Source organism: Phallusia mammillata, chromosome 2 (genome assembly GCF_965637545.1).
Source record: "Phallusia mammillata chromosome 2, kaPhaMamm4.hap1.1, whole genome shotgun sequence".
In the NCBI taxonomy this organism is placed as follows: Eukaryota; Metazoa; Chordata; class Ascidiacea; order Phlebobranchia; family Ascidiidae; genus Phallusia; species Phallusia mammillata.
The window spans coordinates 20,695,898-20,723,175 of NC_137253.1; the positions used below are offsets into that span (position 1 = coordinate 20,695,898).

The 27,278-nt window shown below is 37.0% G+C and overlaps 4 protein-coding genes across 6 annotated transcripts; 2 read left to right on the top strand and 2 right to left on the bottom strand.

Annotated features, from left to right (window-relative positions):
• The first annotated feature begins 647 nt into the window (after positions 1-647).
• On the top strand, positions 648-8,672 carry LOC145212551 (uncharacterized). The gene is made up of 8 exons (XM_080080711.1): positions 648-1,569; positions 1,800-1,940; positions 3,028-3,265; positions 3,499-3,649; positions 4,107-4,267; positions 4,516-5,110; positions 5,261-5,538; positions 6,081-8,672. The coding sequence occupies exons 1-8, from the start codon at positions 1,351-1,353 to the stop codon at positions 7,442-7,444; spliced, it is 3,147 nt and encodes a 1,048-aa protein (XP_079936837.1). The 5' UTR covers positions 648-1,350; the 3' UTR covers positions 7,445-8,672.
• Positions 8,673-9,241: 569 nt separating this feature from the next.
• On the bottom strand, positions 9,242-12,732 carry LOC145212553 (uncharacterized). Of its 2 annotated transcripts, none has more exons than XM_080080714.1 (8): positions 12,612-12,728; positions 11,917-11,996; positions 11,714-11,799; positions 11,443-11,618; positions 11,133-11,276; positions 10,866-11,069; positions 10,720-10,802; positions 9,242-10,367 (listed from the first exon to the last, which is right to left on the bottom strand). In XM_080080714.1, the coding sequence occupies exons 1-8, from the start codon at positions 12,633-12,635 to the stop codon at positions 9,941-9,943; spliced, it is 1,224 nt and encodes a 407-aa protein (XP_079936840.1). In that variant the 5' UTR covers positions 12,636-12,728; the 3' UTR covers positions 9,242-9,940. The 2 variants fall into 2 exon arrangements, with proteins under 2 accessions (XP_079936840.1, XP_079936841.1); XM_080080715.1 differs by lacking the exon at positions 9,242-10,367 and adding an exon at positions 10,385-10,592 and having other exon boundaries at positions 12,612-12,732.
• A 1,095-nt stretch (positions 12,733-13,827) lies between these two features.
• On the bottom strand, positions 13,828-23,341 carry LOC145212552 (protein dcd1B-like). 2 transcript variants are annotated; one of them, XM_080080713.1, is made up of 12 exons: positions 23,291-23,341; positions 17,697-17,829; positions 17,523-17,620; positions 17,288-17,358; positions 16,645-16,753; positions 16,068-16,197; positions 15,743-15,847; positions 15,554-15,669; positions 15,380-15,490; positions 15,208-15,325; positions 14,919-15,135; positions 13,828-14,860 (listed from the first exon to the last, which is right to left on the bottom strand). In XM_080080713.1, exons 2-12 carry the CDS (start codon positions 17,812-17,814, stop codon positions 14,809-14,811), a joined length of 1,245 nt encoding a protein of 414 aa, XP_079936839.1. In that variant the 5' UTR covers positions 17,815-17,829; positions 23,291-23,341; the 3' UTR covers positions 13,828-14,808. The 2 variants fall into 2 exon arrangements, with proteins under 2 accessions (XP_079936839.1, XP_079936838.1); XM_080080712.1 differs by lacking the exon at positions 23,291-23,341 and adding an exon at positions 18,048-18,132.
• An 874-nt stretch (positions 23,342-24,215) lies between these two features.
• Positions 24,216-27,259, top strand: LOC145214250 (heparan sulfate glucosamine 3-O-sulfotransferase 6-like). Its single transcript, XM_080082745.1, has 5 exons — positions 24,216-24,381; positions 24,549-24,619; positions 25,561-25,724; positions 26,020-26,194; positions 26,584-27,259. Exons 1-5 carry the CDS (start codon positions 24,246-24,248, stop codon positions 27,226-27,228), a joined length of 1,191 nt encoding a protein of 396 aa, XP_079938871.1. The 5' UTR covers positions 24,216-24,245; the 3' UTR covers positions 27,229-27,259.
• The last annotated feature ends 19 nt before the right edge of the window (positions 27,260-27,278 follow it).

Sequence of the window (27,278 nt, forward strand, 5' to 3'; positions counted from 1 at the left end):
CAAAAACTAAGCAGCTTCTTTATTGGAAGTTTGTTTTTCTGCATAACTCTTCCACCCTGAACGAGTGTCTGCATAAGCCGTTCTCAGAACGTTGTATATGCATTTGACGATTGATCATAATTTTATTGCCTTTGCACTGCTACAACTGTTATCACATAGAGAAATTATATTAATCCGACTTTCTGAAATGGGGTTACTGTTTTTTTTTTGTCAACTTTAAATTATTTTAGGTTGCATGGAAGCATAACTTGTTTTACTAAGCGCTACTACTTCTATAAATAAGCAGTTTTTTGCACATGAACTACAACCAGATTTATACAACACCAGTATTAAAAGCTGACGCCTAACAGCTGATAACATGTACAAAAAATAGGGTAGGTTTGTCTGTGAGGAAAAGCAAAACGACTCGAAGCGTCAGTTTTAACATGTTTGTTTTACCAAATGTTTTAAAAGAACGACCGTACATTGTAATTTAAGCAAATTTTTCAAGTAAAATTGAAAATACATACTACCTGAATAGCACCAAATATTCTGTGATACAACGATGGACAACTCTCTAAGTTATCTATGGTAGCACAAACCACTACAAGAAACCGGTCACGATGCGGCGCTATAGATAATTGTTTTTGCAGGAAACGATTCGATTGTAATTTGTAACACAACGTAAAGTACGAGGGAAGTGCCACAGATTGTTCAGTTGTTTTGCTTATCGTTGCGTTTGCAGCGGCAATGGCATTTTTTTAATTGTTGAACAATGTTGTCGCCCACGTTCCCATTATGCGGTCGTGTTAAATTATCCGTTTTATAAAAACACTATACAGTTGGCGTGCAATAGCAACATCGTTGGTCTGTAGTTTGTACGTTTATTTTGGTCTGCATTTTTGTTGTTTCTAGTTGTATTGTAGTTGTGTGTAACAATGTTATTTTCAAATATAAACTGTCAAGTTTCGTATATGTGTAAATTGTCCTATTCAAACAAATGTGCTACTACGTTATAATTAATAAAGAAAATACAAATTGGTCTTACCAAAGAGTTTTACAATGGCAAAAAAACTTTACCGATAAATCTTGAGATTTTATAGTACTGTCTTAGTGCAATTAATTTTTTATTTTGCAAACCTTTGTGTTCTACTGCAATTCATAATGCAACATTCATTGTCTTTCAGTTAGTATTTGCGAAATATTGTAAAGCAGTGATGGGAGTGGGACTTATAAGTTGTAAAATTATTAATATTAAGAGTTATTAATATGAATATTCAGGTTTTATAAGTGTTGTTTCAAAATCATTCTTTTGTAATACTTTCAGCTATAATTTGCTCATCTGCCCTGGACACAATTGTGTTCAGCAGTATGTGGCAACAATCTGAACATCGAAAAATTGCTGAGTCGTATGAGTTAAAGAAAACATTAGGTCGTGGCCATTTTGCAGTAGTCAAGTTGGCCCACCATGTGTTTTCTGGAGAAAAAGTGGCTGTAAAGGTAATCGACAAAACAAAGATGGATCGTATTTCAGCTGATCATCTCCATCATGAAGTTACTTGTATGAAATTGGTTCAGCATCCTAATGTTGTAAGTAACTAAATTGATTTTTTAAAGCTTTTTGATGATTTTTCTGGATTCTATTACCTGTATCCTATAATATTTGTTTGTCTACCTTATTAATAAAGATAAAAAATGACCATAAATTTTATTAAAATGGAATTAATTTTATTTTGTGAAAAATTTATGAGCAATTTTATGTTTTAAATTGTCTTGTTAATAGAGAGTACATAAATTATTTGTCTTTACCTTTCTTTTAGGTTCGTTTGTACCAAGTCATTGAAACTTCCACCAAACTGTATCTAATCCTTGAGTTGGGAGATGGAGGTGATATGTTTGATTATATTATGAGACATGACAAGGGTCTGCATGAAGACCAAGCAAAGGAGTATTTCGCTCAGGTAATATATTAAGTCATATTATTGCCAACAGTAAATTGTATTGTAACATTGCACATTCTTGTTGCAATATTGCAAGGGCCCAAGTCTCAAGGATTTATGTTTGTGAGCTCAAGAAAATGGTTTAAGTTAAAATGTTAATGATTATTTTAATATAGTGAGCTTGACCTTTTATAGCCAGGCCTTATACATGAGGGAAATGTGGCTCTAACCACTCATAAATGTCAAGGTACATAGCAAAAGCGTTTAAGCCTAAACTGTTGTGCTGCCATTGGATTGATATATTTCCAATGCAAAGAGTAAATGTATTTGTTGCTGACACCCCAGGATAATTAAATCATCATCTGTCTGTCACTCTCTCTGTAAAGGTTATGAATTCCTTTTGCAACAATAGTAGCTGGAATGTGTAGCTGAATACTGTTGAAATGTGATACAAACCATCTGTGTGTTTTTAACAGATTTTTAAACATTAGCAATCATGCTGTATTGGTTTCATGTTTCAAAGATGTGACCCTTTGTTAAGTGTTGTTTTTAAAACATAACAAAGGCTGTCGAAATAGTTCATTTGAAAGGATGTACATTTTATACCATGCGGACCTATTTTTGACATCTATACATTTGTGCTTACAGTCACTCGTAAATCCATTTTAATTGACAGAAATTTGTCAGTCAATAATCTTGTTAGTGCACTGCGAATGAGATATTATTTTTGGTCATAACGAACGGTGTTAGAAAATCTTCACATTTCTACAGTCAGATTGCAAAGGTTTCAAGACTTCATCTGTCAATTATACTTTCTTTTTTAAGCCTATTGAACTTCTCTCCTGGGACTTGATTGTCTTGTAACCTTTTGATTAGAACAACCTCCTTGGTTTGAGGTGGTACAGCATTTTTTATGGTGGCACAACATGGTTCTGTTTTAATTTGGAGTACTTTAAGGTGTACATAATTTAATATCTAAAAACATTTTTGGTGGGCCCGAAGTTTAACAACATTTTTTCATTTTTAAGTCACTTTCATTGTTTCAGTTAAATCTATAGAAGACCAATAAATATATTTTGCTTAAGAAAATAACAAAACATTTTTTTAGATTGTCAGTGCAATAGCATACTGCCACAAACTACATGTGGTCCATCGAGATCTCAAGCCAGAAAATGTTGTTTTCTTCGAAAGTCAAGGCCTCGTGAAATTGACAGACTTTGGATTTAGTAATCATTACAGGCCTGGTGAAAAGCTTTCAACCTCTTGTGGTTCACTTGCTTATTCTGCACCTGAAATTTTGCTTGGGGAAGAGTATGATGCCCCTGCTGTTGATGTTTGGAGCCTAGGTAAAGTCACCTTGCTAAACCTAAGTTTGTTGTTATATGGCTAGCACTACTCTGGAACACAACACTATGTTATGCGCTACATTGTATGCATAATGTTCACAAACATATAGTAAAACTTTTTCCACTGTTCAAATTAACTTTTAATTTTTTAAACAATTTTACTTAAATTAATTTTACTGTATGATGTCTTCTTGTCTTTATTCTATACATTGGCAATAATGCAATTTTTTTAGGTGTGATATTGTACATGCTTGTTTGTGGCGTTGCCCCATTCAACGAAGCAAATGACAGTGAGACCCTTATCAATATAATGGATTGCCGCTACACGGTGCTCGACCATGTCAGTGAACAGTGTGAGGATCTGATTAAACGAATGATTATACGGTGAGCTACTTGAGTGCACAGAATGTGTTTTATAGATGGTAACACTACTTACTGGCTTAAGATCAACAGATCAATATTACATCAATAGAAAGCAAGTGATTGACTTGACCTTTTCAATATCTGCAAATGTGATAAGTTGTTGCTTAATGTCTCTAGTAAATAATTAATGTAACAGCTACATATACAACAATTGCATAGCAGTTTGTTTTTAAAATATAAACCAGTCATCTGCCCAGTATGAAACACTCATACAAAATTTACAGCCAAAATAAAATGCTGCTGCATTTGACAAATGTAGTTTTATTGATTTTTTTGCAGGACTTATAGTGTTACTTTAAAGTGTGTGTAACATTTGCACTCGAGGCTATTGAATTAAAAGTAAGACATGTTGTCTTGGAATAAGTAAGCTCAGTAGCATTTCTGTTTGGTAAATATAGTTATTGGTATCTGATTGCAGTGAACCTTCTCATCGCATGAGTTTGGATGACATAGTTAACCACCCGTGGTTAACTGGGGCTAAGTCATTAAGCAGAGCTCGCAGAAATTCTGTTCCAATGTTGACCAGAAATAACATTCCTGCTGATGTGCACAGGGAGATCCTGGAAATTATGGTCAATGGTAAGTATGTGTACCATCCAGCAGGCTGCTTATTGTTTTCACAGACGTGCTAAATCAAATTTATTGAGTTTATTAGTGGTTCTTACCTACAAAGTAATATTTTTTGACTGTTAATGCCAGTTTTAGGACTGTAAACTGTAAAATTGGCTATGTTTACATGATCAAATTAAGTTTGAAATTAATGAATGTAAGAATGTTTCTGTATAAATTTCTTGTGAAAAATACTTTTACAACACAATGCATTTTAGCGGAACTTGCAGATGAAGATGAAATACTCACAGCACTTACAGAAGATCGCTATGATCACATCACATCAACATACTTTTTGCTTGCTGAGAGAAGTATTGTACAGCAAACCAACAGCAAAGAAAATCAAAGCAGTGATGAAGAAGATTTGTCAGATGACAATGAGACTTCAGGCCGCTTTCAAACATCTGACTCCAGGCCTGTAACAAATCGTTTAAGACCAATGTATCCAGATGCACATTCAAGTACCATGCAGCCTGTGGCTTTATCTGTTTCACCGCCATGCAATCAAGCTACACTTATACCATCAGCATCAGTTTCAGTGCCTGCAGATCCTGCAAGACGAAGAACAAGAAGTTCAAGTTCTGAGGATTCAAACTCTTCTCTCTCTACCTCATTAGAACGCCGATCAAATCCTTCATACATCCGTGAGCATCTCACAATTACTCCTCGCCATGGCTTTAGTGTTGCACATGGAGGAATCGACACACTGATTGAGGAGGAGGAACGAAGCCGGTCACAGACCACCACTGATGATGAGGCAGATGCTGCAGATGATATTGCCAATATGGTTAATCCCAAGCTGCTTGCTTCACAGTGAGTTTAGCAGATCAGAAATGTGATAAACATTGTATAAAATCTGTGTAAGGAAGTCAGGTATCATTTGTGTGGTCCTAGTAGTACTTAATTTATTGGAAACATTATTTTTATACCTCTTTATAAGCTAATCTTTTTTTTCTGTTTTAGGTTGCAACGAACTCTTCAACTAAAACGCTTCAAAAAACGGAAAAGCGCACCTGTACTGAATGAAATTTGTGAGGAAACGGAGCTAGAAAATGACATTAGTGAAATTGGTGACGGTATGTCACGGACAGTGGGCCAGCATCACACAGGCCGACATTCTATTTCCTCATCCTCACCTACTTCACACAGCGGTCACCATTATAACACCCATCATCAGTCAGGTGGCAGTGGGGTGGTTTTTGATCATCAAAAGGAAACTGCACACTATTCTGTTAGACCAGGTATGTTGATGGGCCACAATAGGAAGAAGTACAGATTTAATATGCATAATTCCAGCAAACAAAATTATGTTCCAAAGAAATAGTTGCAATGAATCAACGAACTAATGGTGCTGACTCACTGCTAGGCTGTAGACTTTAGCAACTATTTATTCAAACAGGCATTTTAAGTATGTGTGTAAATATGTTTCAGAGCATTTGACTTAAATGTCACACTATAATTTGAAAACAATTGTATAAGCGGTCAAATGTCAGATTTTGCTGCCACATGCCAAATTGCTTTGTTTGCTTTGAAAGGCATACTAGCCTTAGATGTTGGATTCCACTTTATCACCATTGCCGAGTGGGTGGATTTGATAAGTTGTAGGCAAAGCAGGAAGTTTAACAGAAACGTGTTGGGCTAGGTTGCCTTCTGAACTACCTAAGTTAATATTTAGTTTTAACTGACTATTTTAGGTTTTCTAGCAGTATGTGTAAGTTTCATGGGTAAAAATTTCTAAACTTTATTTTGTATGTTTTCCTCAATGTTCTGTATTTTGCAACAGGTCGGGCAATGAGGCGTAGGAAGTCACAGAAATGTAGCAGTTCTGAAACCAGTGATGATGACAGCGAAAGCAGACGTACCAGTAGCACGAATCTCAGCTCCACTGTTGGCCGAATGATGTTGCAGCGGCGCAGAGATTCAAGTGATGACAAAGATGATGACCACACAGGTGGCGGGCCAGGTCCAGGAAATTTTCTTCCTGGTGTCAATGAACAAATCACTACAGACTGCCAAGACTCTACTGCTGCAGCAGAGGAAGAAAAGGAAAACCCAAAGTCTAGTGATGATGCTAGTGCAGCCGGAAACACTAGAACACATGTAATGAACAATGTTAGCCAGCATCGCAGTGTGGGCAAAAAGCCGCTGTGCCTCAATGATAGTAATCACAAAATAAACAATATTTTTGGTGTGCGAAGTAAAAGTGCTGAATCACATACCTCATCATCATACTCAATGTTTACAAGCAGCCGGAGCAGCAGCAGTGCCCGAAGCAGCTGCAGCAGTTTAAGTTCGAACCACCGCTTGCGCACGCTTGCCAAAAGAAATGGAAGGCTGTCAATGAAAAACTCAAGCTCAACCAGATCAGACACTGGCCTTGTTTTGAGATATCACAAGAACAATGTCTTGGTAAAGTGCAAATGCAAAAATCTTTCACAAACCTCAAGATCCTCATCATCTTCATCACTTGTTATTTGTGACAACCTCAGGGTTTCAAACAGCCTAAACTGTGTTAGTCCTCCAGGCCTTACACATGACAATGGTGTTGATTCTGATAGTGGTTTATCAAGTTCCAGACATCACCGTTCTTGTTCCTTGCCTCGACACAGTAAGAGATTAAATCACCCAAACTTTAAGAAGTCAGGGCAGGATGAAGACCAGAGTATGTATCAAACCCTTTTCAGTGAATCAAATGATGAAATATCATGTGTTGGAGCTGGACTGGAATCACTGACTGTCAAGCGAAGCAACCTTAGTCTTGCTTCGTCCACATGCAGCGGAAGCAAATTTGTTGTTGACCCTGTGAATGAGCTAGCTCCATCTCCAGCCTTGACTCCTTTATCTGAAAATAGAGCACAGACTCTTTCATTTAACTTTTCTGACCACTCCATCAATTTACCTGCAAAAACAAAAATAACTAAGCCTGAACTTAACAACCTGGAAACAACATTAAGCATGTCAGCCAGCTTGGAAGAACCTGGTTTTAAAAAGCATCAAAATATTCTTACCAAGCTGAACAACTTGAAACCAAATGCAAGACACAGTTCATCACTCGATTCTGGAAGTGTGCTTGGTAGTGGGCAGTTAAAAGTTGAACACAAAATTGTTAGAAAGGTGAAGGCTCGGAATTGCTGTAGTTTAATGTAACTTGTGTGAAGTGACATGTTTTGTATTCTGTATGATTTGATTTCAAATGATGACACATTTACTCAAAATCAAGACTGAATGGCTCACAAAAAACATTGTTTTTAATTTTCTATTTTGAATATAAATTTTGTTAGGCCTACAAACAAAATGTTACTTAATGTACCACAGACCTACATCTTGCCAAAAAACTGATTCAACAACATCAGTCTTTTTACTTTTCCAATCATTTAATAAAGTTTGGTAACATATTATTTGCCAGGGCAAAAATAAAATATCTTGTTTTGCTGTGCAAACAGCATCGCATTTATGATCCATTGATGGGGAATTATAATATAATGATTGAACATAAATTACAATACTGGAGAATAAAAGTTACAAACATATGTGATGTAACACCAGGTTATTCAACATACTTTTTTCTCCACATACTAATATGTTTTTTTAAGAGGTACGCTTGTATAATGTTGTTGAAAATTTGTTCTACGATTCTTGTATTACAGCATTGAATTGGTTTGAACTTTAACTCAGTGACATGTAAAGTTTAACAAATTTTGGACAGACATTGATCTGTACTTTTAATGATGAGCTGAGCGCAACAAAACGTTGCTCACTTACCCCACTTCGAGCTTACTTTGACTTATAACCAGATTTTGCGAAATATGAAATGGTAAAATATATGTTTTGTGAAATTTTACCTTGCGCAACTTAAATTTACTTATTACACAAATATGTACTTTTTGTTCTTTGATGTGACAAGCTTGTTACTATTTATGTTTGTTTGTAATGTGAGAACATATAAATATTTTTAAGTGTTAGTTCATTGTCATGTGGTTGATGTTAAATTTGTAGCAACTTGTCATAGTCTACATATGCTTGTCAAGGTGGCCTAAAGTAGTGATCTGAATCAGTTCCAATTTATTGTCTATTATAGTATTAATCTTGCTACTTTTCTTCCTTGTCACCTTGTTTTATATTCCATACCTCTGCTGTGTAGATTAGTGTATAATTAATTAATCATCTAAAATGTGAAGCATATGCTTCAAATACTGTACTCCTTAAAAAATTTAAATTGAAAATTAATAAACTTGAAGTAAATGTAGTAAAACAACACACATAACTAAGATGTTTCTGTGTATGGAGAACCTAATTTTGGTTTATTTAAATTTATTTTGTTACATGTTGTCTTACCTGCACTTTATTATGTAAACAAGCTACCAGAACTTTTTCACTTTTGTGCAACTGGTAATTGTTTTCAGAAGATTTTCATTAAACAACATGGGTGTAACAATCTTAAATAAAAAGGCAGAAAAAAATTCAGACTTTGTAAGGAAACACATTTACACTGGTTTCAAATGCATGTACTCTGTTACATTTTTGAGTACCATATGTGTGTTTATTTCAAAGGCAGTGGTTCTCAAACTTTTTCGTTGCGACGCCTTTGGAAAAGTTTTCTGGACTTGCGACGCACCAGCAAATAAAAGTTAATGAGGAAACTTATTATTAAAGTTGTGTTTATTGATCCAACAACAAAAAGCCACGAAACGGAATTATTCTGCGACGCCCTTGGAAAATTGAAACGACGCACCAGGGATGTTGCAACGCACAGTTTGAGAACTACTGCTGTAAGGGATAAAAATATATTTTAGCTAAATATTTTTTGTGGCACATTCCCCATGAATATACATGCTTACCTTCAATGCTTTACATGAGCTTCTGAATGTTGTTTCTTTGTACATACAGATATATACAGTATCATCTGTAGATGGTCTTGGTACATTTGTATTGCATTGAACAGTGTTCTTCACAATAGTAAATTTATTGTCATCTTAAAATTTATTCAATACAAAATTGTGGATATATAATGCTTGTTGCTTGGTGTAAAAGTTGCATAGGCTTTGTTTGGATAAAACAGAAGCAAAAGGCAAGCAAAAATATGAAAGTTAGTTTATATGGAGCACCACAGGCAACTACCACACTTAAAATGTGAAGCTACTATCATAAGAACTCACAGTAGCCAGGTTTGCTAATTTCCGTTAGGTGGCACACCCAAATATTTTTAATGCACTTTGTGTAAAAAATGCTGACGGTAAGGGCTATAAGGGTTGGGCTGAGGTTTTATAATTATAACAACAATAAAATCAACCCCAAACCCAGTTTTTTATGTTAAATTTAGTCCCTAACCCTATCCCAGTCTCACTGGTAATTTAAATAAGTGCACTCTTTACACCATCTATCGCTATCCAGCAAAACCTTTTCTACTGTGAGTTCTTACATTAGCATCTCTACCCGCTTAAATGGGGTACCAAATACTGCAATTACTGTAAGAGTACTACAAATAGGTAAAAAATAAGTGCAGAAAAGAAACAAACTTGTCCAGGAAAAAAATGCCTGGGGAAGTGGTTTCTGAAACCAGTCGATGTGTATGTTGTCGGATGTCTAATTTAACTTAGATTTAATAAATCCAACTATTTTAGACAAAAACTTGTCGGTGTTCTTCTAGGGATTTGGTGATTTTGTCACTTTTTTTAATGATTTTCGGTTGAAGTCCACTGTTGAATAGGATGGTACGTTCTGTTTGCTTTGAGCAAGATCACAATCTGTGACAACCATATCTAGCACACTGTCAAGCAAAGCAGAACAATCTGCTGTACGTTGTGTTGCTTCATCTTTACACTTCGCCTCTTTGGAGGACATTCCAAGACTATACTCCAATGTATGTAGCAATTTATCTAAATCAGCATCTGTTTCTTGTATTTGTGAAGGTAAAGAGTGCAGGGGAAGTTTAGTTCGTGGCTTCAATGTAGGTGTGCGTTGTTGTAAAGACGTTATTTGAACCCGATTTGCAGGTAATGGTGGTTTTCTTGGTGGTTTCAGTGGAGGTGAAGTGGGTGCTTTGCTACTTTGAACAGCCCCAACTTGATGTCTAAACATATCAAATCAAAGTGTGATGTGCTGTTCAAAATAAAATTGTCAAGTGGACAATGGCAGGTACTAATACTACATGGTATTCTGGTTAGAATACAGAATAGTGTGTAAAATTTGAGAATAAAAGCCACAACAAGAATAAATTAGACCACATTCGAGTATTATTTCAATTACAAACCCTCACCCAACCCGAATAGCTTTAACCGTCAGCGCATTCAAAAGTCTGCAAAATTATAGTTTTCATAAAAGCCTATTCAAGTCTTTCAAGTACCTTAGAGAGGTTTTCTATAAGCAAGTACAAGTGTCATAAACTATTGAATGTACAAGAGAAAAATGTATAGATAAAAAACCTTGGAAAGGGTTGACGGATTTTATGCTGGGTTGTTATAGAGTTGGTTGTATTCTTTTCCATAGGATTGTGATCTTGCGATGGCTGAAATAAAGCAAACAATACAATTCTAGCAAAAGCATGAAAATTGAAATGCAAACATTGTACCTTGGGAAGACTTTCTGTTACTCCAGTATAGTAGTCCAAAACTTGAAAGAGTTTGTAAGCATCCATGTCAAGAGTTATAAAATCATATGTTGCTTCACCCATTGGAGATCGTCTTCCAGCAGTTACAGAAAAACTATTGGCACTAGGTGATGAATAGCTTCTGATAAACATTATTGGCCAAATTGCAATAACTGTCAAATCATTCTGCACAAAAAAGTAAAAAATATATATTTATATCTCATTATTTTAAAAGGAATTTGACTCTACCTTAAGAGCAAGTTTTACAGTTTCAGGAGTAAAATGCATGATGCAATGGACTTCAGCAGCTCCAATTTGTTGAAAGACTTTGGTTCTTGTTGTCTTTACAGTAAATTTGTTTCTTTCACAGCCAGAAGGAAGTTTTGTCAGGCCCTTTTAGAACAAACAATGAATCTGATTTGTATCTTGAGAATTTTGAAATAATTGCATTTATAAGTTTAGTTTTAAACTTGCTTGCATTAAATTGTTTTTTAAAACTTAATTTAAAAAAAAAATGTTTACACACCAGTTTGAAGAGTGGAAAATCAAAATTAAAAACCTGTATGCACTTCATCCAAACTGCTGCTTCTTCCAATGATCTCATGTTCATTTGTGTAATATTGGTGCATGGGTTGCTCAGTCCATCATTAAACTCCTTTAATCGTAGTTGGTATGATTTGTTTGCACAGATTTCCAAGAAAACACAGTATTTCCAAGGCAGGAGTGTCAATTTTTCTAAATTTTTAGCAGTAGTACAAAACAAAGCTATTGAGTAACCCACCACAAAAATGTTTAAGAGCGTTCACTGGCCAAGTTGAAATCTTACATACCTTGAATCAATTCTTTACAGCACTTTGGTTTCTTGGGAAAAAATCGAATTTCAATGCCACCACTAAAAAGGGTCAGTGTGGAAAACCTAAAAAAAATCAAGTACGTAAAACAGATTTTCTGTGTCAAGGTATAAGGTTAAGTTTAGTTTAGTTATTGCAGTAATAAATCTTGGCAAGTTATACCATTTTGTCAAACTACATACCTTGTTTTGAGTTTTGTTTGCTTTGAATTATCACTTGGTCCAATCACTTGCTTGTCCAACCATCCCTCACATAAAAGTCTCTGCCAAGTAAAATTGTGTTTAGTAAACCAGTCTACTTTCTAACATTAGAATAACAGGTATGCTGTCTACTACAGCCTATTTCTGTCTCAATGATTTCAAAGTTACATTTGTTTAAATATGAAAGCTCATTTTTGCAAAGCACCTGTCCAGTCTGCAGAGTGTGGCAGCTGCCCGAGCGATTTTTTTTTGAAAAAAAATTTTTGCACGCCAAGATTTGGGTTTGCACGTGAAAATTTTGCACAAAGGGCATTTAATTGGGCTGTTTTGACCTCTTTTACTTGCTTTACGCCTGCTGAAGTTGGTCTTGCACGCGAACTTACGGGTCGTGCACGCGCGCACGCGGGACATGTAGGTCCTGCATGCATGAGATCTCGTCGGGAACTGCCATGTTCTGCAGACTGGGCACCTGTATCAGCTCAAAAGTTTTGTATGCTAATATTTTTTCAAATAAATTTTATATTCATAAACCCAACTTCCAAGCCATGAGCAATGTTTTATTCCAGTATATGAGCAAAATCTATTGTTTGAGTACACATGTAAATTAAAACAAAAAACATCAATTTGTCTACACTGTACTGCACTATACAATGCATCAATCAACTGTGGTTACTTACACTTGTATATTCTTTTGTATTCATGATGTATAAATTTCAAAAGTAACCAATTTTTTTTCACCAGGCACAGAACATCATCAAGCACATTATGCTAATTATCGTTGTATCAGCTTATCAAAACAGCTGTGGAAATAAGCGATAAACGAAAAACAGCTTTCCTAACCACAAGCATCACAAACGCTTGAGGCGATAAACAAGACGAAAAAGTAGGCCTTATATTAATCCGAATTTTCGCACAACAAGTCTCGCCAACCATGAAACATGTCGTAATATTGTAGTACAAATTATACAAACAACTGTTTATGCAAATAACTCTTATCATGGTTTCAGTTTTAGTGTAAAAAATATTCCATCTGCTTTTTTTCACACGAAATTGTTTTGTCAGCAGACTTTCATTTGTTTGCTTTGTTGGCTGAGCCGGTGAAAACCCTTTTCTGAAAGTACATTTTTTTGTCACGGAAAAAACACTTCTACGATGATGATTGGAAATCGAAATAAATTTCTTTCCTGGAATAATTTGGTACTAAACAATAAATATTGTAAACACAATGCAAATTGCAAGACCCGCACCAGAAATATGAAAAAAGATACAGTCGCACAAGTGTCACAAATCTGAGCTTCGTTTGCGAAACAACTACTAGCCTACTGGTTTTCAGACTCTTCATAATTTATGCACTAAAATGTGGGGAACAATCTAAAACTACCAGCCCTTTAAGCCTACATTTAGCTAACCTAGGCCGAGTATCAATACCAGATTGTAGAGGCAATTTAATTAAGCTACCTTACCCCAACCACAATAAACCAAAAAACACTTTTAACGGACTAAGTTGACACAGCGGGCTGGGTAGGACTGATCGCGCTAAATCTCAATGATGGGGAGATTCGAGTCACCTTTTTTCCAGGACTTGACTCGAGTCTCAGCTTTGAAAAGACTTGACTTAATTCGAGTCTCAGCTGTTAAAAGACTTGACTTGGACTCGTAACACCATGAGAGTTGACCTTACTCGGACTCGGTAGGCCTATAGGCCTAATTTCTCGACAGATAACCTGTTCAGTTGGCTTTAAACAACTAAACAACAGCAGTTTACTGTGCTATGCGTAGTTATTTTTGCCTAATTTTCAGGTAACGAAGTCGCTGCAGCGCTGATAGAATGCTATCATGGAAAAAAAGCATTTTTTCGCTGGCATTAAGCGTTGCAGTTGCTGCATGCAGCAAAAACAGGATTTTTAGGTTTTCTAAAACTCCAAAGTATAGACGTTCTTGTCCACGCTGTTAAATGAGTATTAATTAACGTACATTGTCACTATTACTTAAGTTAACTTTTATGTTTTAGGGTAAAAAATGTCGCGATGAACCGTTCCTAACCTTTAAGAACTTTCTTTCAAGAACTTTTTAGGAATTGAGGGTTTAATCTATTTTTATGTAACCTCTGTAGGCTACCTACTGTCATTATTAAAACAATAACCTACTAATATTAATGCCCACATTTCTTTTTTTGTAAACAGTTTTTTTTTTTTGTCACTGGAGGGCGGGAATGATGGAAATTGTTTTGCCTGGCAATAAAACCTAGGGCAGGAACTTGGCCGAATGGTCTGGCGCCTGGCCCATATACAGACATAAAAAACCTTGATCGGGATTCGTCCCCGGGAGTGTCCTGGGTTCAAACCCCGTGAAAAAAAACTCGCATTCATGGGCAGCAGGAGCTTGACCGAAATGTCCGGGTCACCCTTCCACATACAGACATAAAACCTTAAATCGGGATTCAAGTGTCGCAAGTCTCATTGATCGCATCATGTTTGCATGGGCCTTTATATGTAGATAGTCTACGATACCAATAGGTAGGATCGAATGAAGGGGCATTTTTGTACAATGGCGGTTTTGTGGGATAAACAGTAGCCTATGCTTTTAGATTTTGTGGGTCAATTTTATTTTTTTAATGAGTTTTTTTATTTTTTATTTTGTTTTCATACTACCGTAGAATTGTTGTCTTATAACGTCATTCAAAAATTTGTTGTTTGGTAGTTTTGCGCCACGTCACTTTATTTCTGGAATTGTGACGTTTTGCTTCAAACCGGGACTTATTTTGCAATTTACTTGTTTCGATTGAAAATAGACACATTGTGTAAAATCACAAAAAAAATAATAATTTAAAATATAACACATTTCCATTGAACTGGCTTCAAAGAAAGTTTTGAATCAAGGCCTTTTTTCCGCAAACAAAGCAGCAACATCGAACTGAAAGAAAGCTCTAAAAATGCAGTAAAATGTCAGATAATCCATTTAACTAGTCGATAAAATTTTTCTACCTGTCGTAGGCTGCAACTGGTCCAGTTTGCACGTCCGCTTTTGAAAAGGAATTGTACATCATCTCATGTTCGAAATCATAAATAGCAATATGGGTTGATCCGCTTTGCACAATTGACACAACATCCATGATTGTCAGTTCCGGGGTCAGTTTTCCGTGATATTTCGTCAACTGATTAGCTAGCACTTGGGCATAACCAGGACAGAGCCAGTCCATACCTTAAAGCATTGCAATGTTAAGATGACTAAACAGATATTTTCGCTTTTAGTCTTTTGACATTGTGTTAATACCGTAATAAACCACATCTGTTATTTTCGGGTGCCAAGGTGCCACAGGACGCATGTTTTGATCATCAAAGAAATTAGCAACTGAAGCGGAATACTGAACGCCTCTGAAGCCACGTTTTTCCTATGAATGTGAATAAACTAAATGTAGCATGAAATAACAAAGCGAACAACGTACCTTTCCATCCCCAACCCCCAAAATCAAGTCACAGGTGCGGTGGGCGTTTGCGATTCGGTTAATAGCGTCGTCAAGTGTGTAGTCAAACTGAAGTATATCCCGAAGAATATACTAAAAATAATAGAATTAATGATATGTTTGCTTTGGGTAAGGTGATAGATGAGTTGTAATTACCGTGAATGGAATTCCAAACCTCGATTCTTTACCAAAGCTGTCGTCTGGATACGACGCCCCTATTTCGGATATTGCAATCTTTGCTTCAGAAATTCCTGTTATGGAGCCAATCCAACCTGAACAGTGTGAATAGGATCGAAAATTTGCTTGAAATAAGCAAGGCACAGAATTTCGGCTTTAATTGCTAACCTGTCCATCCAACGTTTACAAAAGTTTTTGCAGATAGACCATTAATTCCAGTTTGATTTCCGTTTGGGTGATAGATGGTTAATTGTGGGAAATTCTTAAAAGGGCCTGAAAGAACGACAGGGTAATAATTTATTTACTTCACGAGGTTCGATCCCAGGATTATGGTTTCAGTACTCTCAAGGAAGCATTGCAGTACGCTAGGGCATCCAATACATTCTTAAAACTACACATATTGAAGATGTTATTCGGAAATGTTTAAATTACTGTGAAGTCTTGATGCCTCTGCCCAGCGGCAGGTAAAAAGTTAATGACACGTTTTACTCACCATCCATGTTCCAGTCGAGTGATCGTAGTTGCAAAAGGCCGTTTCCACTCGGCACCGCACTGTCCCACGCCCCAAACATAGAACAACTTCCCTTAGTTAATTCTCCAAGCATATGAATTCGCTGGATTTTCTACATATAGCAACTATGTGAGATTTTCGTTTGCTTTGGGCCGTACCTACACAGCAAGCTGATCGCTAACATACAGAAAAGTGCGTTATGTAGTACTGAATCACAAACAACGTTAAAAGCAATGTAGCAAGATAAGTCTGACCTAGCAACAGCTTTTAGCTTTATCAGCTATTCAGTAAACCAGTGGTTGGCAACCGCCGGTCCGCGGCCCGGTACCGGTCCGCGACGAGTTGGTTACCGGGCCGTATAATTTTTCAGGTTAAATGCTATAAAACATTTTGCCCATGTATCCCGGGATGATAAACTAATTTAAGTGTTATTATTGCCAAATATTTGTAGTGTTTTAAAGACCGGTCCGCGATTAAATTTCACTTCATAAAGCGGTCCGCAGTGCAAAAAAGGTTGCCGACCCCTGCAGTAAACAATAAAAAGGTTATGATCAGTTACTTTAACATCTAGTCCACTGGCATCAGAAATTCCTTTCAGTTCTTCTAAAAAGTAGTTGCCGCTGTATTTGGAAGTCACCAAAATTTCCAGATCACAAGCTGCTTCGATTCTTAAACATTGGAAAACAATGAATTTGAAATTTTACATAGTGCTGACATCAATATTGCGCATCAATAATGATTGTTTTATTGTTTTGTTTTTTTCGGGGTTATACAGCTCAATAAAAAAGAGGTGTAATTTATCTCCATGTGACAATGAGTTTTAATAATATGCTCAAATGCTCTCACAGCCTTGTTTGCTTCGTTTGGGTAAGTGATTTCCAAACTGCGGTACAACTCGCACAAGTACTGCAAACGGTACGTAAAAGCGTTGTTTGTGACTTTTCTTTTACACTGGAAAGTGTATTTGTAGTTATTTAGAAACTCTTATCGTTTTGGGTGTGGAAGGATTTTACACTAATAGCGTAGCCTTTTGTTTTAAATTAATTTTTGTCAGTCTTTTTTGCTTGAAAAAAGGTGGATTTACAGTAAAGTATAATGACCATCAAATGACTCGCGACCGAAACCCCTGTCTTGCGAGAACGCTCCGCAATTTTACGACAAATTTGTCTTAAGTTATATGTGCTATGACAAAAGTTATTTACCCTAAGTTTGCGACATCTTCCAAAAACCAATCATGGAACTTGTGCTTCACCGAACCATTAATGGCTTCTATCTGAAAAATCAAAACATGAAAGCAATTTTAATATTTTTTATGTAACTTATATAAAAGCAAAAAAAAAACATTCGGCGGGCCTTCGCAAAATGCTGTGGGCTGCACACGGATGTTTAGGCTACAGCACTATTTGCCCATTCTGAAAACAAAACAATTATACCAACCACTTGCTCCTCGAGATAATCCCATACTTGATTCATAAAGTCAACTACTTGTTTCTTAAGCAAAGTACCGTGAGCAAATCCCATCTCGTAAGGGGTACCTGTGATAAATTGAGACGTATGGTAATTTTTCTGTAACTATATATGACAGAAATCTATAAAATTAAAATTACCCACCCCACACATGCAAAATGTGCAAAGCTGGGTTGTCGGCGCCAACTGTGTACAATTTTCCATTTTTTTCTGTTGATACCAGTTTCATTTGCGGTTTGATGATCGGATTTACATTAGGCATCGCATTTGGGTCCGGCTAAACAAAGTTTATGTTAGTATTACAAAGAATTTTGCAAATGTTTTTTACTATAAGCTATGCATGGGTTAGTTGTATTGTATTATTTAAAAAAAATGATTTCAAAACGCAGTTTTCCATGAAAAATTAATATTTTCGACAAAAATGTATTGCAAAGCTTTTTGGTAAAGTTTAGCAAAATGTTGGACTACATGCATATATTTACGTCTGTTCTTTACCTTTCCGTGGCATTCTGCTTGAAACGAAAGTTTTACATTCGTGCCTGCAACAATTAGCAGAAAAAGTACAACTTTCATTTTGAAGTCTGACAAAGAGTCTTTTCCGAAAAACCTTTTGATATGCTTGTCCGCGAAAACTTGGTTTCTGACTCAACTAACTAACTGCGTTTTGACGGGAGTGGAAATGTACAATGCATATATCACATGATGCTGCAATGCTTGGTCACACAAAAAATTAATCAACAACTAAGTTATTGACTGAATTGCAATGTTTGTTTGCACTGGTGGGTCAACACCACCTTCCTTACTGCAATGCGCAAGCATATTACCTAAAGTAAACAACAACCTGATGAAGAAATAAACCAAATCTACGTTGAGGCGTTAATTCTAAACTTAAAGTTACACCCATAGGCGCCGAGTTTTACAAAAATGCAAGGTGGCGGACGTAAAATATGACGTCACCTATGCTTGCAGCAAGAACTCTAACTCAAAGCCCAACAAACTTCCCATAAAATGCAACATTCGTCAAAATCATAAGAAAAACGATATGTTTGAAATAATATTTAGTTGGCAATTGCAACACGCTGCTGTAACGTTTATCATTGGTTTAGTAACGTTAAACATGTTTCGTCAAATTGTTGCTGCTTTATATCACCTTATAGATAACCATTTATTACAACACATTTACATTGTACACAACAATGGCCCAACATTTACTGGCAGACAATTGTGTTTTTTACATCATAAACAAGGCACTAACCAAAACAAGTTGCAGTTTAGAGCCACGATACGTAACTGAATCGCCAGCACGCTTGTTAAAAGGCAAAATGTTCCTATCTTTTTTCAGATTTTACATATTTCATTCAATACCGCTATAAACTAACCAAAATTTCCACGGTGGCCGCCACCGTGCTTTACAAACCTACTCGGCGCCCATGGTTACACCTTGTGTCAAAGCTTGGCCAAGGTACGCTTTGTTCAGATTTTTAACTTAAAAATGTTTGTGGCTAAGTTCTGCAGCTAATTTCGTGTAATTTTTACCCATGGTAGGATAACTATAGAAGTGAGTCGTTTCATTACGTTAATTCATGACTTTCGGTTTTAACAACTGCCAAATCTCCGGTTTACGTGGTTTCTGATCGGTTCTGAATGTATATCCAAACTTACTTTGAACAACAATTATTATTATTATTATTATAGTTTCCCGCGCTCTTGGGCGCATTGGGCAGCAAGATTGTTCCACTTTTTTCTGTCTTTTGCAATTTCCTCTATCTCCTCCATGTATAGTTTTCCCTCTCATTTCCAGGTCTTTGCGGAAAGTCTCCCTCCAGGTAAGCTTTGGCCTACCTCTTTTTCTTTTCCCTTGCGGTGTCCAGCTCATAGCAATTTTTGGAGCCCGTTCGTCTGACATGCGTAACACATGTCCCGCAAAATCTCCGCGTCGACATGATGGTACATAAAGGCTTGGTACCACTAATATGGTACACCTCATCATTTGTAATGTGGTCCATTGTATGTTATATTTAGGATCCTTCGAAGACAACGCTGATGGAAAGCGTTTATGTGCTTTTTCAGCTTGACTGTCATTTTCCAGGTTTCACTGGCATATAGAACGGTGGGCATTACAATTGACTGGTACAGTTTGATCTTTACCAGTTTCGAAACCTTCGAGCTTGACCAAACTGTTTTGAGCCTTCTGAAGGCCGAAGCAGCTTTTCCGATGCGGGCATTTATGTCGGCCTCCACATCAGCATCTGTTGTGAACACACTGCCAAGATAGGTAAAGCTTGTGATGTTGTTAATAGGCTCAATTCCATTGATGGTTAAATGTACGTTGGACTGAGTTTCCCCTCCAACTCGAAGTAACTTTGTCTTGTCGCTGTTGATCGTCAGACCAGCTGTTGCTGCATTTTTGGCCAATGAGTTGGTCATTTCTTGAAGATCTGTCATCGACTCTGCGAGCAAGGCGATGTCATCTGCAAAGTCGAGATCCGTAAGACGCTTGTGGTTTGTCCATGAGATGCCGAACTTTGGATAATTCATTGCCTTACTCATCACATAGTCGATAGTGGTAATGAACAGTAGGGGTGATAAGACACAGCCTTGGCGCACACCTGTGTTGATTCTGAAGAACTCTGTGTTTCCTGACTGAACTTTTACGCAGCAGCTTGATCCTTCGTAGATGTTTTTGAAGGTATCTATAAACCTGAGTGGAACACCATATTTTTGTAGCACCTGCCATACAGTGTTGCGGTGCACACTATCAAATGCCTTCCTGAAGTCAACGAAGTTGACAAACAGGGGTTTCTGAAATGCAAGGCACTGCTCCACAATGTTTCTGAGAACAAAGATCTGGTCACAGCACGACCTGTTGTATCGAAAGCCTGCCTCTTCTTCTCTCAACTTCTCATCTAAGGATGTCTTTAATCTGTGCAGAAGCACGCAGCAGAACACTTTCCCTGGAACAGAAAGCAGGGTGATTCCTCGCCAATTACCACAAATGCCTAGGTTTCCCTTTTTTGGAAGTTTCACAATTACTCCTTTTTTCCAATCAGATGGTACAGTCTGCATTTTCCAACATAAGTTGCATAGCTTTGTCAACTGTGCAAGCAGTGCATTCCCTCCATTTTTTAGCATCTCAGCAGAAATTTGGTCGAGACCTGCAGCTTTGTTGTTTTTGAGTTTTTTCAGTGCACTTGAAATTTCTTCTGTTGTGATGTCACCCATATCTACTTCCATCGTTGGTCCATCTTCATCTTCAAAAGTAGGCAGTTGGTAAGGTTTTGGTTGGTTCAGAATTTCCTTAAAGTGTTCGTACCATCGCATGTTTTGTTCTTCCTCGGTTAGAAGAGTTTTTCCAGTTTTGTCCTTAATTGGTACACCGGAGCTTTTTCCTGCCTTTGCCTAATTATTCCAAATAGCGCTCTAGTGTCATTTCTGTTCATTGCTTTCTGGGCGTCCGCACATAGCGTTTCAGTCCAAAACTTTTTGTCGTCTCTACAACTCTTTTTAACAACTTTGTGTGCTTGTTCGTACTGTTTTTCTATCTTCCAGTATTCATCAGAAGATTTGGCGCTTTCTCTTTGATGTTTAATCTTTCTTCTCTGATCAATCAGGGCCCAAGTTTGTGGTCGAATCCAGCTTTCTCTTCTCGTCCCGCGCCTTCTTCCGAGGGTTTGATCTGCAGCTGTTGTCACTATTTCTCGAAATTGTTTCCATTGCTCTTCAATATCATCTTTTACTTGTACAGCCTGGAATCTTGTGCTCAGATCTTTGTGAAACATTTTTACTATTTTTTGATCTTTTAGTTTAATAAGGTCGTATGGTTTTGTTCCACTGTGTTTGATAATTTTTTTCAGTTTTAGTTTCAGTGACCTTTTGACGAGGTAGTGATCGGAGGCTACGTCTGCACCTCTGCAGCAACGTACATCCTGCAGTGCGCTTCGCCATCTTCTGCATATGCAAATATAGTCAATTTCACTTGTTGTTTTGCCGTTTGGGGATTTCCAGGTTTGCTTGTGTATGCGTTTGTGATTAAAAAAAGTGTTCCTTATACATAACTCGTTTGTACTGCAGATGGTAAGAAGTCTGTGCCCGTTATTGTTAGTTTTGCTTGCTACACCGAATGGTCCTAAGATGTCACTCCAACCAGTTCTTCTTGCTGTTTCTGTAGCGGTAACTTGTTTTACGGGGTCGGGTTGCTGGCCCGACGCCCAACCCTCCTTCTTTTTCAGCCGGGCTTGAGACCGTCCTTGGCGAAGTTTGAACAACAATCCCACGCTTTATTCACGTAAGTTAGTAGGAGTAACGGATGGCTCAACATACAATGCGCGATTAGAACAAACTTTACTGGGAGAGAAGAATGAGTTCTATAGTTTTGAAAAAAGGCTCTAAGTCTAGTGTGACATGATTTCATATCACCTAAGTGTTTGCTGATCAACAGCCCAATTGAGTTTAGCAGTGGTTTAAGTGACCACTCAGTGTAAAACACGCGACAAAGCAATAGAGACACAACTATTGCTTAATAGGTCGCGCATGCAAGTAACAGCAGTTCATACAACCAATTGATACAAACGCATTGGAGTGGTTGGAAGACCAGTTTACTAATATGTTTGGTGAACTGCTGGCACAAACGAATACGTTGTTTAGTCGGATAGACGGACAGTCAATTCGGCTTATCCACTTTCAGAAAACTGTATCCGGGACCCTCAATGAATCGCTTCCTTTGCGGAGTAGATTGGATCCAGCTACGTTTAATTTACTGTGTATGAAGAGACGTGGCCGTTGGTGTGGGCAGTATAACGCTAGTGTTTGAATAGGTACAGCTGCAGGCTGTGAAACTTGATAGTGATTGATGGTCATTAGTCTTACAGAAGGAAATAGAACCAACTTATTTTGAAATATTTTTTTTTAGTTCAGAGGATTTGTATGTTCTTTAATTCATTATTGGTGTATATATGTTAAAGACCAACGCTTAAAAGTTCAGCTATGTTGAAAACAGCAGAATCTGCCATTGAAAACCAGCCACCATTGTTAAAAAAGGCTTCAGCCACGAAATGTCACTAAACAATTGTATGCATGTATGCATTTCTGTAGAATATATGCACTTCATTTCTATGGATTCGATACAATCTTAAAATCTGGGTGTATATTAGTCTGCTGAGTATTGATCAGAGTTTAACCCGATTGATATGCAGCGAATGCAAAGCTGACTCCGGTTAATAACTGAGCATAGCACAGACTTAGGTATCTACTTCACGAGTTTTATTACAAGCAACATAACAAACAGACGAACACAGATAACTTACTATGTTGTCAAGGACCTTAAACAGACGAACACAGATAACTTACTACGTTGTCAAGGACCTTGTATCGTTCTGCGGGTTTTGTAGAAATGATAAGATACATGGTTGCCTTGTTTAAAATACAGCGCCCGCAAGCTGTATACCTCAGTGAGTCGAGGATTTCTACGTTAAATCAGACTCGTAGATCATTCTACAATCGTATCAAACGTACCCTTTACATATTTCTTAGTAAAAGTTATAGTTAATGACACGGTACAGTAGTTTTTCACCAGTAGATTAGCAAGTGCAAGGCAAGTGGCGTGAAATATATGCTGTTACATAACCCCATAGGTAAGTGATCCGGCGTTAAACTTCAATGTAAAAACATAACGTATCGTTAGGCGTGGCTTAGTAACATAAAATGTACACAACAAAGTAAAACTTATGAATTAAACTTACCGAATTAGCCTTTGAATTTTGTACTTTTCTTTGGCCTTCAATCTTGAATAGAATAAGATGCAGCCTTGTTGGCTAAAACTCCTGAAAAACTTACTTGACATGAGTAATAGAGTTAGAACTATGCTTAGTTGATACGCTATTGTTAGAACTGTTTCTAAGTTCGCAGTTATTTTCTCAGAAGGTTACTTTTGAAAAATACTATGCGCAGTTATTTTTTCAGAAGGTTAAAAGTTGCGTGTTCGTTATCATCACCAAAAGGGTCACCACTTTTGCAGCGAATGCAAAGCTGACTCCGGTTAATAACTGAGCATAGCACAGACTTAGGTATCTACTTCACGAGTTTTATTACAAGCAACATAACAAACAGACGAACACAGATAACTTACTTATACGATTTCAGCGGACATCAAGTTCACGATCGACGCATACGTTGGCGAATAAAGACAGAATATAGTATTCGCACTTTGACCAGAATTTTAACGGTTAGAACTAGAATTTAGAACTAGCATGAATTTCAGAGTTTGTGGCGTGGTATTTATAGGGCCAGCGCTTGAGTAAACAACGGTTAAAGAAACTCAGGGGAAAACAAATTTGACCCAAGGGAGTTAAACAATGAACTCGATGAACCAAAGTCATTGCGCTTGATTAACTTGGGTTAATGAAACTAGACATGCGGGAATTTGAAAACAATCTACTTTATGAACCAAAGTCATTGCGCTTGATTAGCTTAGGGTTAAAGGGTTCGACAAAATTACAAAAAAGCGATCACGAGAAATAAACTTGTTGTGGATGATTAATTCCGGGAGACTGAACACGTGATTGATGCAGATAAGATTTAGCCACTTAAACTCCATCACCTTAAAATTGCCCGTAAAATGAGAAAAGCTATTTTAACCAAGATTTATTTTTGCTTTTAGAATTAACTGTTAAGCAAGCGAGTATCGTTCGCTTTCAGATGTTGCGCTTTCTAAAAAAGTCACAGAACTATTTCAAACGGAATGTGAAGATTGCCCTAATCATTCTGTTTCTCATTATTATTTTGTTGCTGGCTATGATGGTTAAAGATATATCACGCAAAAGCTTCCTTGAAGGTGAGTAGCAGTACATTACTTCAACCAAATATTTATGCCAATGATGGTTCGAAACAGGATTTTTCAAGCAGAGAGATATTCGGTTCTTTACGCACCAAAATGCATTTTAAATCAAATGTACGTGTAAAGAGCACAAAATCTACAGTTAATATTGGAAATATTTTTAGTGCAACGAAGGATTGAAACACGGGAAAATATTCTGCAAAAAATTGAGAAATACAATGAAGAAAATATTAAGGTATCAATCAGTGACGTATCCAGGATCGTTTTTAGGGGGGGCCAACAATATAAAATATATTGCGCCATCTTGCGGTGGCAACTGCGCCATCTTGCGACGGCAAGTGCGCCATCTGGCGGTAGACTGTGTAGACCTCTCTGTAGCACCTGTTGTGCCGACTAAACTCGCAATATCAACTAAATGCTGGTTGGCCTAAGGCCCTGTGAAGCCCTTACTCTTGCTGTAAGTAACGAACGTTATAGTCACTATTCGATCGTATACATGTAACACTTTTCAACACTCGACACAGTTGTTTTTAACAGTGGTTGCCTCTTAATCATATTGTGAGTTATTTTCACTTGTATGAGTGTGACGTAACAATGTATTATAAAATTCATTGTAACGTCATACGCGCAGTTCGACGCCAAGTGGCCTGGATTGGCATGCATTGTTTATTGAGATGTGTGACGAGCATAAATGCGTTACGCACATTAAACAAAATAGCGCACATTGCTATTCACAGTTTTGTCTGGAATTGCAAGATTCAATACTAAAACAGCTGGACAAAATTTCTTGAGGGGGGGGGGGGGGGCATGGCACCTTGTCCCCCCCCTAAATACGCTAGTGGTACCAATACAATTATTACATCAAAGTTCGATAGTTTAAAAACCGTGATTGCTTTTTCATGTGTGCACGCTGGTTTTTAATTGGACACTGTACTTTCAAGGTTTATTGCTGTTGTTGTATATATATATATAGGCCTACATATGTTACAGCAAAGAAGGAACTTAATTTAGTTAGCATTAATACATTAGTTTACGACATTTATAATTTTCAGATACTATTTTATTTGTTAGAAAAGCACGTTTTTTTTCAGTCCTAAAAGTTAATAATATCGGTCCCAAAAGGTTGTAGAGACTAAATGTAACTAACATATTAAAATGTTTCCAAAATACGAACAGAACGAAAAGCATCGTTTGCCAAAAGTTATTGGAATCGGAGTCAAAAAATGTGGAACTGACGGAGTGATCAGTTTTCTGAATCACCACCCTTTAGTTCGAATACTTGATGGAATAGAGAGTTTTTTCTTCTCTTCAAGAACCAGACAAAATTTGGATGTTTACAGGTAGTAATTATTGCGGCCGGAAAACTTGCGCCTACAACGTGAAACCTTTGCTCTCCATGGGGTTAACACTTTGCGATGAACAATTTATATACCGCACCAACAAATTCTTTAGTTCTATTGGCAGGTTCTTGTTTTTAACAAACATGACGACACATGACAATCTTTTTCAAAACAAAATATGGTAGGACCCCTATTACAACCCCTTATTCAAGAATTTTTGTAGAAGTCGTATTAAAATTTTCGGGAGTTCTTATCCAAGTTTCAACCAATTTTACAAATGTTGGTTGTAATGCAGAAACATGATGCCACTAACAAATGACAGACAAGTTGCAATGGAGAAAACGCCGATTTACTTCGCCTTTCCACCCATAAATACCCCAGAGTTAATCAAAACATCCATTCCTGATGTAAAACTTATTCTTATAGTTTGTGATCCAACTCTTAGAGCGTTTTCGGATTATGTGCATGAAGTAAGTATAAGTAACTTAGTTACGATAAAAAAAGGTTAATAGGTAATAATTCTGAGTAAGGTTGAATCGTAAAATATTTAATAGCATTTTTTTAAAATTTTGAAAACAAAAGAAGGCGGTTGATGACAATGGAAATGAATAATTTGCTTTCGTGATCCCCGTCTCACGCAAGATATTTCATATGTATTCTAATAAAAAAAAATGGGACATACTCAAAACAAAGTTAGTTTCATGTAAAGTTCAATATCGCCAACATCTGTACTTCTTAGTATAGGCATTAAACTGAAGTTAAATGTGTTTAAATTAGATAAGGTTTTGTGTTGTGAATGGAATCCAATGAACGGGTTGAGTTATGTGACAATGAGGAGAAAATGTTTTATTTTTTTCAGAGAATAAGATACGACCTCTACGACGATCCAATGATTAGAAAATACAAAACATTTGAGGAGTATGTTGATGAATATCTTCCAAAACTGCAACGCAACATCAAAGAATGGCAAAAAATATCTTCAAAACTCTCTGACTTGAGAGAAAAAATCGTCAACTTAGTTCACACCGATGAAGCTTCAACACTTTTATCCAATGGAATTTACTCAGCTCACATTAAACAATGGCAAAGTGTTTTTAACGCTTCAAACTTAAGAATTTTGGACGGCAACCGATTTATGCAAGATCCTGGTTCTATAATTGAGGAACTGCAGGATTTTATTGGAATTCCAAAGGTTTTGTTGAAGGAAGACTTTGTTCGCCATCCACACACCGGATTTTTCTGCTACCGGCAATTTACAATGAAACAGTTTCAAAACCAACTACCGATGACAGAAAACATGACGTGTTTAGGAGGTGGTAAAGGTCGAACCCGAAACGGCAGGCAGAAGGCTGACGAGGAAACACTAAAAAAGCTGCGAGCATTTTATCGTCCTTTTACTCAACAATTTTTTGAAGACATCGGAGAATCTTTTTCCTGGAATAAACCAACAACCCACAAAAAGCCGATTTCTAAAGAAACGGAACTTTTTCAGCTAACAAAGTAAACTGACAAGTAGTTCATCGACAAAAGGGTTTCGCGAGTTTGCAATAATGA